This window comes from Diabrotica virgifera, chromosome 2 (assembly GCF_917563875.1).
Source record: "Diabrotica virgifera virgifera chromosome 2, PGI_DIABVI_V3a".
NCBI lineage: Eukaryota > Metazoa > Arthropoda > Insecta > Coleoptera > Chrysomelidae > Diabrotica > Diabrotica virgifera.
In genome coordinates, this window is record NC_065444.1 from 26,999,552 (window position 1) to 27,012,124 (window position 12,573).

General features: G+C 30.4%; 1 protein-coding gene and 1 non-coding gene across 2 annotated transcripts; one reads left to right on the plus strand and one right to left on the minus strand.

Annotated features, from left to right (window-relative positions):
• Window positions 1–3,827: 3,827 nt before the first annotated feature.
• On the plus strand, window positions 3,828–3,944 carry LOC114332939 (U5 spliceosomal RNA). Its single transcript, XR_003652867.2, has one exon. It is a non-coding gene; the product is annotated as a U5 spliceosomal RNA (small nuclear RNA).
• Window positions 3,945–8,424: 4,480 nt separating this feature from the next.
• LOC126879469 (uncharacterized) lies at window positions 8,425–10,778 on the minus strand. The gene is made up of 2 exons (XM_050642493.1): window positions 9,614–10,778; window positions 8,425–9,556 (listed from the first exon to the last, which is right to left on the minus strand). The coding sequence occupies exons 1-2, from the start codon at window positions 10,255–10,257 to the stop codon at window positions 9,238–9,240; spliced, it is 963 nt and encodes a 320-aa protein (XP_050498450.1). The 5' UTR covers window positions 10,258–10,778; the 3' UTR covers window positions 8,425–9,237.
• Window positions 10,779–12,573: the final 1,795 nt, after the last annotated feature.

Sequence of the window (12,573 nt, forward strand, 5' to 3'; positions counted from 1 at the left end):
CATATTCGCAAAACATTCGCACAAAATTTCGCGAATGCGGATGCGAATGCGAATATGCAAAAACATGCGAATATTCGCGAATGCGAATGCGAATACGAATATTCGTTACATCACTAGTTCATTCCTGTATTCCTATGTAATTAATATAGGTATAGCAGGTTTGATAAATACAATTTTTGTAAATATTTTTTTACTATAACAGATCTACTGAACTTCCTCTACAACTAATCAATCCAGAGGATTGTAACCTCCAAAAACCCCTGGTTACGCCTATGAATTACTTCAAGGATATTCAGTTGTCATTTGAAAATTATTCATTTCAGTTAAATAATAGAAATACGAAAAATATTTAATTAACATAAAATCAAATAAAACGTTTGGACTTCATTAAATTGCGGGGTCCGAGAAGTTAGCTACAGATACAAGGAAATGAAGGCCTAACAGTGTTGCCATGTGTTCTTAGAATAAATCGGGAAAGAGCATGTGATATGTTTTTATTAATTTATTTATTGACAATAAATGTAAAACATTAACTATGTAGATAAAATAACGACAAAATTTTTTTAATTTTTAATGTTCTCTAATTATCTCGAAATACCAAGATTTTAGTATCAATAATAAAGTTAAAAAGTGTAAAATAAGTAAAATTCTGCTGCTTTAAGATTTTACTATATATTTTTTGTTTATTATAATCTATATGAAAATGAAATTTGTAAAATAAAGTGCAAAGTAAGTAAAATTCTGCTGTTTTAGGATTTTACTATATACTTTATTTATTATCTATATAAAAATAAGATTTGTGTAAATAATAAAGTCGCCAATACAATAATTACAGATTATCTAGTAATATTATTACATAGCATCTTTTCAGTTGAACTTATAGCAATCAAAAAACTCTAACATAGGGCTTTTCATTCACAGTCATTTGTTTCGAGCTTCTGTCATGTGTCACATAATATTAGAGAGATATCGCAAATGCAAACGGTAATATCGTGTCAAGACGTAAATAACGTATAACGTTCTATTTCAGCACAGGCAACAAGAGAGTTATCGCAAATGTTCTGGGGCGGGGCTTAACGTTATTATGACAACCGACGTTTGGTATTACAATGTAACCTAGAAATTAATTTTGAGGAATACTGTAATTGTTTTTTATTGAAAAATGAATTTGGATATTGAGCTGGTTGACATGCATTTTAATTTTAATGATTTAACCAACAATAAATATAAATAGTTAGTATAAAAATAATATAAAATATCTGAATAAATAATATCCTAACCACAAAAAGTAGTCTATTGTAGACAAAATAAAAATGCACGTGTTTCCCAACATAAGATGATTCACAGTATTTAGTTTATAAAATTTGTATTCTATACATTATTTTTATGTTTCATCCCAAATGTCAAATTAGCGTTAACGTTATTACCGTCCCTTATTTCAACCTAAATAGCGGGACACGCTATCCGGTATTAGCGTAACATTCATTCTGCGCTTGCGTACATGTCAAAATAGCGTATTCCGCTATTAGCGTGCGATAAAAATGCATTTGCGATATCTCTCTATTAATATATCTACGTCATACGTTATTGGTATTGCCAATGATACAAACCAAAGACGTATGACGCAGATATATATTAATATTATGTGACACATGACAGAAGCTCGAAACAAATGACAATCGATGAAAAGCCCTATTGATTAAAGACAAATAAAAAGCTGTGATAGTAAAGGCTGTATGACACTATACATTTTCTTGTATCATTTCTAATATCGTTTCTGATATGTCAAAAAAATGCATAGTGTCATACACAGATACAAGAAACGATATCAGAAACGATACAAGAATTTGTGTCAGGCACAGATTATTGTACAAGAACTGCGCCAATTTCTGCGCAAAGAGCAAAAACGTAAAACCAGCTGGTAAAACATCTAATATGTCAAAATTACTTACTCATAATATAATGGCGGCTGAAATGAAAATGGGATAATGTATTGATGAATTTATTTGTGTTTTTGTAGGTATTATTTATAATCTTTTATTGATACTTAATATACCGTTTGGTATGGACTACTGTTCTACTAATAACCATATATTTAGCTCCTAGTAAAGTTCAAACTATAAATTTAGGTTTCATGGTGCATAATTTTTTAATAGACGAAAATACAATAGTTCCTAATTTGGATCAAACTGAAGATAATTCTAATGCAAATATTTTAGCACAAATATCAAAACAAAATAAAAACACAAATAATCAACCTCAGTCAACGTAAAATTCTGGTTAACATTAAAATGTTGAATTATATAAAAGTTTATAAATTTTATAAAATATTTAAAATCAGCTGTGTCTGTAGATGCAGTACTAGCATAACGTGACACAGGGTGACAAACAAAATTTCGACCAATCACTTGCCGAAGTTCATACAATTTTCGATACAAGAACTTGCATAGTGTCATACAGGGCACAAATGTACGTACAAGAAATGATACAAGAAAATGTATACAAGAAACGATATCAGAAACGATATTAGAAATGATACAAGAAAATGCATAGTGTCATACAGCCTTAAGAGATTCCAGAATATATGCAACTGAAAATACAGATATACAAGTCCACCGAAATAATAAAGCTGTGATACAGGCTCCAGAATATATGCAACTAAAAATACAGATATACAACATACAAGTCCACAGTACTATTATAGGAAAAATATATAATTTGTCTAAAATGGAAGTGGTAACTATTTATATGGGTAAAGGGTAGGTATATATTTTTTTGTATAAATATATAATATGTATTATAATTCCATAACAAAACGTCAACCTGGTAACAAATGTAAATTAGTGTTTTGTATTATAATGTAATGTTTATTATTATTAATTAAAGTACTTATTTGAAATGACAAATATCGCGATAATAATGTGTTTTATTTATCAAACCGACAAACGCAGAAATTAAAAAAAATTGCTATTTGTAATAAGTATAAATAATTTACATAAAACTGTCAGAACATTAATAATTAATTAAAAGAAATATATGTGAATCTAAAGTGAATCGCTCTTCCCGCATTTGCGCTATGTTCAAAAGTCTTTCACGTGCTACAATAGTTGTAGGCATTTTAATATTTTAAAAAATACAAAATGAACACAAAAATAACGTACTGACGAAGTAAACACTTTTCAGTAACTAAAAGCATTTCAGGTACATTCATTTCAAATAATAAAAAGAAATATAATATAATAAAAAGAAAGTCATAAAATGTATATCTGCGGAACATCTGTGCAATCTGGCAAACGCAAATTTAAACGTTCTCACTCTATTGCCAAATCTACTCAGTAACCTATCAGGACAATTGCCACAAAACAATTTCAAATAATTAACTGCAATTAATATCAAAACAAACAACAAATATTTATTCGTTCGTATTTTACATACATTAACAAATAGCAAAATCCACAAAATAATGTAAAAAAGATAGTTTTCAAAGCTTTCTCTCTATATTTGAAGCGTGCAACATATTATACATTATATACATTATATTCACATGGCAACACTGTCAAACTTCAATTCAACGTTCTGTGAAAATCTAATGTGGCTAACTTCTCGGACCATCCAATTTAATGAAGTCGTTTATTTCTCCAAATATATTCCTAAAAGTTTCTTTAATAATTTTAAAAATAATAATAATATTAAACACATTCACAAACATTTTTCTGCATGAAAATTTGTTAGATTGTTGTACCTCCGTCTACAAGATGGCGCCACTTATGCGCTTCACTTTTAGTAGTATCAATTGTCTACCGGATCCAGAGCCTGAAATAAATGTGTCACTCTGGTTTCCCTTCAGAGCGAATAAATCTTTCGCCTTTTACTAAAGATTTCCGTGGAGGGGAACAACTCAAATGAGTCTATAACCAATTTTTTGTGTCCGACGGAAGTCGGATTTTAATGTAATCCAAACAAAATAATTTAACTGTTGATGCAAATGCATTTTGTAAGAAAAAGTGGCAAAATGCCTTTGTTGCTTCTGCTTCAAATGTTGCGTGCAGTAAAGTCAGTTATCAGTGACTCGATTTCGATGCATTTTTTTTCCAGCCCCAGCCATTTATCTTTTCAGTTATTTTTTTTTTCGAATATTATATATTTTTTGTATTTGTATCCTCCATTTGCCTCCATCATCCATTTGTCCATTTCTTTTTCTTTAGGCTTTAAGATTCTCTTAATTTGTCGATTAATTATTGTAAAATCTCTTTGGTTTTCTAGTCCTGCTTTTGTGCTTTATTTCTTTCATTCTTTCTGGGTGATACTTGACATTGTTCATTTGCTCTTTTTTTTCTTTATTAATTTTCAGTTTTTTCTATGGTAGTTAATTTTTTTAAATTCTATGTTTATTTAAAATTAAATTATGTATATGATATGTAGAATTTTAATTTCTTCAAATAAAATCAGAAGAATTTAAAGTTAACAGAATTGAAAATAATACAATAGCAGAGGCTAGGGCCCGGGCCCGAGTAATAAAATATTTATGGGTCGCTTCAGCAGGAAAAATATTATGAGACTTTATTAGGGGAATAAATCTCAATAAATGAATTTCTAGCCCGACTAATTGGTTTATTGATTGGTGTCGTTTTTCAATAAAATAGAGGGATGCCTACTTTGTCTTGAGGTTTTTGTTTCATTATTATGTATATAGCTTCCATCTTGCGCGCACCTTTACAACAAGATAGTTATCGGAATTGATGTTAGTTCCAGGATATGTTTTTGCACTGATGATAGCGTTGTGATCTTTTGTTGACCAATATAAATATACGTTATATACAGTAGGAAAAATGGATGGATGAAGTGGAAAGAAGCGAGTGGTGTGTTGTGTGACAGAAAAATTCCAATGAAGCTGAAGGGAAAATTCTATAAAACAGCCATAAGACCGCCTATGATGTACGGAACTGAATGTTGGGCAGTGAAAAAGAAAGAGGAACAACGAATGCATATGGCGGAAATGAGAATGCTTAGATGGATGAGTGGAGTGACAAAGAAGGATAAAATTAGAAATGAGTATATTAGGGGAAGTCTAGGTGTGGCACCAATTGATGCCAAAATGAGAGAGCATAGGTTAAGATGGTTTGGTCATGTTCAACGTCGAGACGTTAATCGCCCAATACGAAGAATAGCTGAAGTGCAGATTCCTGGAAGGAGTAGGAGAGGAAGACCAAAGAAGACCTGGGGGGGAGACGATAAGGCAGGACATGTTGGTAAAGGGGATTAACATTGATATGACCCAAGATAGAATTGTGTGGAGAAATGCAATTAGGGAAGCCGACCCCGCATAGGGATAAGGCAAAGAGAATGATGATACAGTAGGAAAAATGATAGAATACCCATGCGTCATCGATGATTGCATACGAATCAAATCAAAAATTTCTAGTCAAAACAACGTCTAAACTCGTCTAAACTAAGTTAAAACTGTAAAAAAACGGATGCGACTACTACCCCACAAAAAATTTTTTGTGATGTTATTCTTTTTCTAATAATACCTATATATTTATCGATAATGTTACTTTTACTACCGTAATTAATTATTTGATATAGATTAATAATACAAAAATAATGAGTAAGCAAATATAGTATTATGAATTTCTCCATGTTAAAGTTGCCGGACGTAAATAGTAACAGGAATTTAAAAAATGTCGTTTAAGTGACTTAAATGAAAGTAAACTTAATGAATTCAGATCATTTTCCAGACATTATCTGGAAATAAATGTACATTCGTAAAAATATACTAATCTGTAATTTTATACACTATGATTGAAAAGTCAGAGTAATATGTACACGTTTGGCAAACTCATAGACAGAAGTTAACCATATTGGCTGTGAGTTTCGACGGTAGCGCTATCTCGCGGTTTGAAATTTATACTTTTCTGATAAAATTTATGTATCTGAAATATACAAAACGAGAAAAATAGTTACTTATCTATAAAGACACAAATTATGAACTGAAATATTATTGTAACCTGATTACTAAACGAATACACAGAATTAATAGTAAAATTAATTATGTTTTTTTATTTTATTCATTATAATTTTAATATTTAATATATAAGTTCGTGAGACTGGATGACTGCTTACGCAAGAGACCATTGAGAAAAAGAATAAGTTTATATGAATTATTTAACATTTTAAAGGTTACCTCTGTTTATTTTTGTGTGCTTACTGCTTTGCTTATTAAAATTTGTAATTTGTATGAATTGTAATTTGTTTGAATTCTATCAAAATGGATATTAAACATTATACTGGATTCAAGTCTTATTTCCCATGATATCCAATTTCAATCAGCAACACCAAAAAAGGAAAGGATTTAGTTGATACAGGACATGTACGCAATGTTTCCGAATATAATAACTGCATCCAGTACTGTTATATTCAATATTTGGACTTCATTAAATTGCGGGGTCCGAGAAGTTAGCTACAGATACAAGGAAATGAAGGCCTAACAGTGTTGCCATGTGTTCTTAGAATAAATCGGGAAAGAGCATGTGATATGTTTTTATTAACTTATTTATTGACAATAAATGTAAAACATTAACTATGTCGATAAAATAACGACAAAAATTTTTAAATTTTTAATGTTCTCTAATTATCTCGAAATACCAAGATTTTAGTATCAATAATAAAGTTAAAAAGTGTAAAATAAGTAAAATTCTGCTGCTTATTAAGATTTTACTATATATTTTTTGTTTATTATAATCTATATGAAAATGAAATTTGTAAAATAAAGTGCAAACTAAGTAAAATTCTGCTGTTTTAAGATTTTACTATATACTTTATTTATTATCTATATAAAAATAAGATTTGTGTAAATAATAAAGTCACCAATACAATAATTAAAGGCCGCGTCTCACCATCAAATAATTTGATCAAACTGGGTTTGAGCAAACTAAAGTGACAGTTAGTGACGTCACATCCTGAGTGTTCATTGTGGATAATAATGAAAAATTTTAATTTTAAATAAAGTACAAACAAGTTAGACAACTCAATACAAAAAATTTGATCAAACTAGACTGCTAGTGAGAGCACAGATTTTTAGAATTTCAAAAAAACTGCAATTGTGACGTCACTTTGACGTACTTCCGGAGTTTGCTCAAACTGTTTGATCAAATTATTTGATGGTGAGACGCGGCCTTTACAGATTATCTAGTAATATTATTACATAGCATCTTTTCAGTTGAACTTATAGCAATCGAAAAAACTCTAACATTGATTAAAGACAAAAATATTAAAAAGCTGTGATAATAAGAGACTCCAGAATATATGCAACTGAAAATACAGATATACAAGTCCACAGAAATAATAAAGCTGTGATACAGGCTCCAGACTATATGCAACTGAAAATACAGATATACAACATACAAGTCAACAGTACTATTATAGGAAAAATATAAAATTTGTCTAAAATGGAAGTGGTAACTATTTATATGGGTAAAGGGTAGGTATATATTTTTTTGTATAAATATATAATATGTATTATAATTCCATAACAAAATGTCAACCTGGTAACAAATGTAAATTAGTGTTGTGTATTATAATGTAATGTTTATTATTATTAATTAAAGTACTTATTTGAAATGACAAATATCGCGATAATAATGTGTTTTATTTATCAAACCGACAAACGCAGAAATTAAAAAAAATTGGTATTTGTAATAAGTATAAATAATTTACATAAAACTGTCAGAACATTAATAATTATAAAAGAAATATACAGATCTACAAATTATAGATATGTAATAAAATTAGCTAAAAAAAAGTCACATAATATATTATACACAGTGCCAAGTGCAAAATATGTGAATTAGTAGAATAGTGATTTATTTGATTATTCGTCAACGTTAATTGGTAATCTTAGGGCCGGTTGTTCGAACGTTAATCAACAATGATCATTATCAAATAATTAATTACTGTTAATGTCAACTTTGTTTGGGTTGTTAAAAAGTCTGTGGAGTCTATAATCAATTAATATAACAATAATTATTAACATAATTAATAATAAATCTCATAATTGTAATTAATTATGTTTTCAGCAACCCAAACAAAGTTGACATTGACAGTTTTGGTGACAGTAATTAAATATTTGATAATGATCATTGTTGATTAGCGTTCGAACAACCGGCCCTTAGTTGTATAGTATTTTTACTACAAAAGCGATATTACGTAGGTTAAAATTTTTGACGTAAGAGAACTGTCAAAACATTAGAATGTGACTTTTCATTATTGCCATGTTTATATAAACATGGCAATAATGAAAAGTCACCTTCTAATGTTTTGACAGTTCTCTTACGTCAAACATTTTAACCTACGTAATATCGCTTTTGTAGTAAAAATACTATACCTACTGTTTTTCCAAATGAAGACTATATTTAAAACGTTATATTAAAAATTGAAGAATTGTATTTTGCTTTGTATAAAAGCATTTTATTATGATTTGTATATAAAAAAGAAATGGAGACACATCAATTTACTGGTCAAAATATTTAGAACCACATGTAATATTACATTACAAAACCATTATAAAAAAGTTGGAAAAAATAAGTTCTGTTTCTTTAAACGTTCAACCTATACATTATGTAATTGGATCTAAGTAATTACATTAATAATAAATCACAAAGAATGTGAAATGTGATAATGTATAATAAATTTAAGCACATTCAAAGATACCTATAGTATTTTTACTACAAAAACGATATTACGTAGGTCAAAATTTTTGACGTAAGAGAACTGTCAAAACATTAGAATGTGAATTGCCATGTTTATTATAAATGAAAAGTCACATGAAAAGTTATTATAATGAAAAGTCACATTCTAATGTTTTGACAGTTCTCTTACGTCAAAAATTTTGACCTACGTAATATCGCTTTTGTAGTAAAAATACTATAGTAAGCACTTACTTTTAATAAATAAAATTTTAAAAACTGTGGCTAAATGACCTACTTTTTAATATTCTCTCACTCTCTCTCCCTCTCTCTCTCTCTCTCTCACACACACACACACACACACACACACGCACACACACACACACACACAAACATACATACACACAACTTAATTAAAAAGTGTAAACTAAACTATATCAACTGATTTTAAATTTAATTAAACTATGAATTGTTCTGCTAAAAAGCAAACTAAACTAAATTAAACTAAACTAAAAATTCTACTACCGACTAACTAAACTAATCTTAAATTTAACTAAACTACGAACTGTTCTTGTAGACAAATTAAAAACTCTACGAATCTGTCCCTGTTTTTTATCCGCTCTCTCCATTGAAATTCGTCCAGATATGATTCGAACAAATCTCTAGAAGTTCCGCATTGCCTGCGGAGCTTCTTTTTTGCTCGCATCCACACACTTTCAATGGTCTGTGTATGAACACTATCATCATCAGGGTCTACAAAATTTTGCTGATGAATCACAACCCTGTGTTCATACACCCCTCCTTCTAAGCGACCGATATTGGTATACGCTCTCCATCCATCAGAGACAATTATTGACCCCGGTAAAATCATTCTAAAAAGAATATTACTTTATTCCCTGGATATATATATATTTGTAACAATAACATACCTGGATATGATGGGCAATAGTATTTCCTCGCTTTTTGCTGCCACCGGTATCACGAATAATTTGCCACTATTCCTCTCCACAGCACCAAAAATCCAGCGTCCGGGCCTATAAGCACCTCTATTGTACTTCCTGGGGAAGAAGTAGGATTCATCAATTTCTACCGTAATGGGTTGACCATTTTCATCGAATCCTCCAATTTCCACAGGGTGCTCTTGCAAATATCTGGTGCACACTTCTCGACAGAAATTGCACCAGTCGACAATAGTGGGACTTCCAACCCCAGATTCAATCTTGATCTGGGTTTGTGGGAAGTCATTTGCAAAGCCATAAATGATGACTATCATTTTCTTCAACGGTAGCAGGCTTTTGGAGAAGAACGAACCATCTCTTACCGAAGTACGCTGACCACATCCATTACACTTCCAGATGTATCCGTCCGACAAGGAATTTCGCTTAATTAAGTTCTTACTAATATTGCATAGATTGCACAGAATGCTATTTTTAATTAGTAACCGCATCGCGCACCACACTAATGCGTTAAAATTATCCGCAAAATTTGTACATATTTCCCCTAACGTGAATCGCTCTTCCCGCATTTGCGCTATGTTCAAAAGTCTTTCACGTGCTACAATAGTTGTAGGCATTTTAATATTTTAAAAAATACAAAATGAACACAAAAATAACGTACTGACGAAGTAAACACTTTTCAGTAACTAAAAGCATTTCAGGTACTGGTACATTCATTCCAAATAATAAAATAATAAAAAGAAATATAATATAATAAAAAGAAAGTCATAAAATGTATATCTGCGGAACATCTGTGCAATCTGGCAAACGCAAATTTAAACGTTCTCACTCTATTGCCAAATCTACTCAGTAACCTATCGGGACAATTGCCACAAAACAATTTCTAATAATTAACTGCAATTAATATCAAAACAAACAACAAATATTTATTCGTTCGTATTTTACATACATTAAAAAATAGCAAAATCCACAAAATAATGTAAAAAAGATAGTTTTCAAAGCTTTCTCTGTATATTTGAAGCGTGCAACATATTATACATTATATACATTATAATCACATGGCAACACTGCCAAACTTCAAATCAACGTTCTATGAAAATCTAATGTGGCTAACTTCTCGGACCATCCAATTTAATGAAGTCCCAATATTTTTACATGAATCAATACAAGAGCTGCAATATCTTGTTTTCTTTTTTGAAAAATCTATATTACCCGCCATTTCAGTTTGTGAAGTTTATCAAATGCACAAAACAAAACTGCCAACAGCCACTAACACAGCGTTGCCACATTTTATTTAGAAAATCTACTGTAGGTTAGCTTACTTTTATAAAATCTACTTATCAAAAACTAAAATATACTATATAACTTTATTAATATATTTGTATATAATTTAGGACTTTTTATAATAACAATAACAGCTGACTAACTAGAAATTTTTTTTATTTAGCTAATGCCTCGACAACTAATGGGCATTGGCATGGTGATGGTACAGTGGATTTTACCATAGGTAGCTAGTGTTATTGTGTAGTGTGTGTGTTGAGTAAGTGTCTTGTTACTTTGCAAAGTCGATGTCATTGTCTTTGCAGAGACGCTAATTATATCCGAACGTCTGCGGTCCCTCCGGTGGGTACCGATCACACAAGGATAGAAACTATTTTCATTTATTAATTTATAATAAACGAAAAATTCTCTACCCTGGTGAGATTCGAGTTCACGACCATTCGGACCTTTCGATCCAAAGGTAGGCGCTCTTACCACTGAGCCACAGAGGGAGTTTAACTAGAAATTAATACGACTGTTTGTAAACAAAAACCAAACTTTTTTATATTTTAACTGGGGAACAAAATGACCAACTATAATTAATTTTTATCAGTTTCATATTTAATATTTGTATATAATATTTTGTCATCCACTGATTTTAACATGTGCATGTCTGGATCACATTCTTCAAACAATTATTTCGCATTTTACATTAGAAACACGCAAACACAACATTTGTTGTTTTGCAAATATTTTAGTTTTCCATCGTTAGCTTCTAAAGGCCGCGTCTCACCATCAAATAATTTGATCAAACAGTTTGAGCAAACTCCGGAAGTACGTCAAAGTAACGTCACAATTGCAGTTTTTTTGAAATTCTAAAAATCTGTGCTCTCACTATCAGTCTAGTTTGATCAAACTTTTTGTATTGAGTTGTCCAACTTGTTTGTACTTTATTTAAAATTAAAATTTTTCATCAGGATGTGACGTCACTAACTTTCACTTTCAGTTTGCTCAAACCAGTTTGATCAAATTATTTGATGGTGGGACGCGGCCTTAACAGGTTCACCGAATACCAGAACTCTTCAATAACACCTGAAATAGGTACTGATTGCACTGCTACTTGAAATCTGCAAGTTTGTTACACCAGAATCCAGTTTCATTTCTGTTTAATATTCATCATCTACGTCCTGGGGCTAGATTCCGTGCACTGTAGATATCTACACTTCGATTTCTATCGATGTCAATTGTCGTGAAAATATTTGAATTTTTAGCTTTAATTGAATTATTTTCTAGTTTTGCTAGTTGATGCTGAAGTGACACTTAGTAAAACAAGAAAATATTTGAATTAAAACTAAAAATTCAAATATATTGACATTGATAGAAAGCGGTCGGCGGTGTTAGCGATTGTACACAGAATCCCACCCCTGAATCTTATTTTCGGTAATGACATTGGGAAATTGTAACAAAATGTCTAAAAATTAATTTAGAAATGGGGTAAATACTATTAAAAAGCAAATTTTATTTTAGTCATAAAAAATGTTGAAATATACCAAAAATCTTCTAAAAAATATTGCCTACTAGAATTTTTTTAAAAATTTTCAAAAATCTACCAAAAGTGTAGAAATCTACTAAATGTGGCAACGCTGCACTAACAGCGCTGGTGAAAACCGTCA

Bases quoted from the DNA above. Each gene is read 5' to 3' on its own strand.
- LOC126879469 (XM_050642493.1), bottom strand. From the start codon at position 10,257: ATGCCTACAACTATTGTAGCACGTGAAAGACTTTTGAACATAGCGCAA. The intron at 9,557-9,613 runs GTATGTTATTGT...TATTCTTTTTAG, and splicing joins CTATTGCCCATCATATCCAG to AATGATTTTACCGGGGTCAA.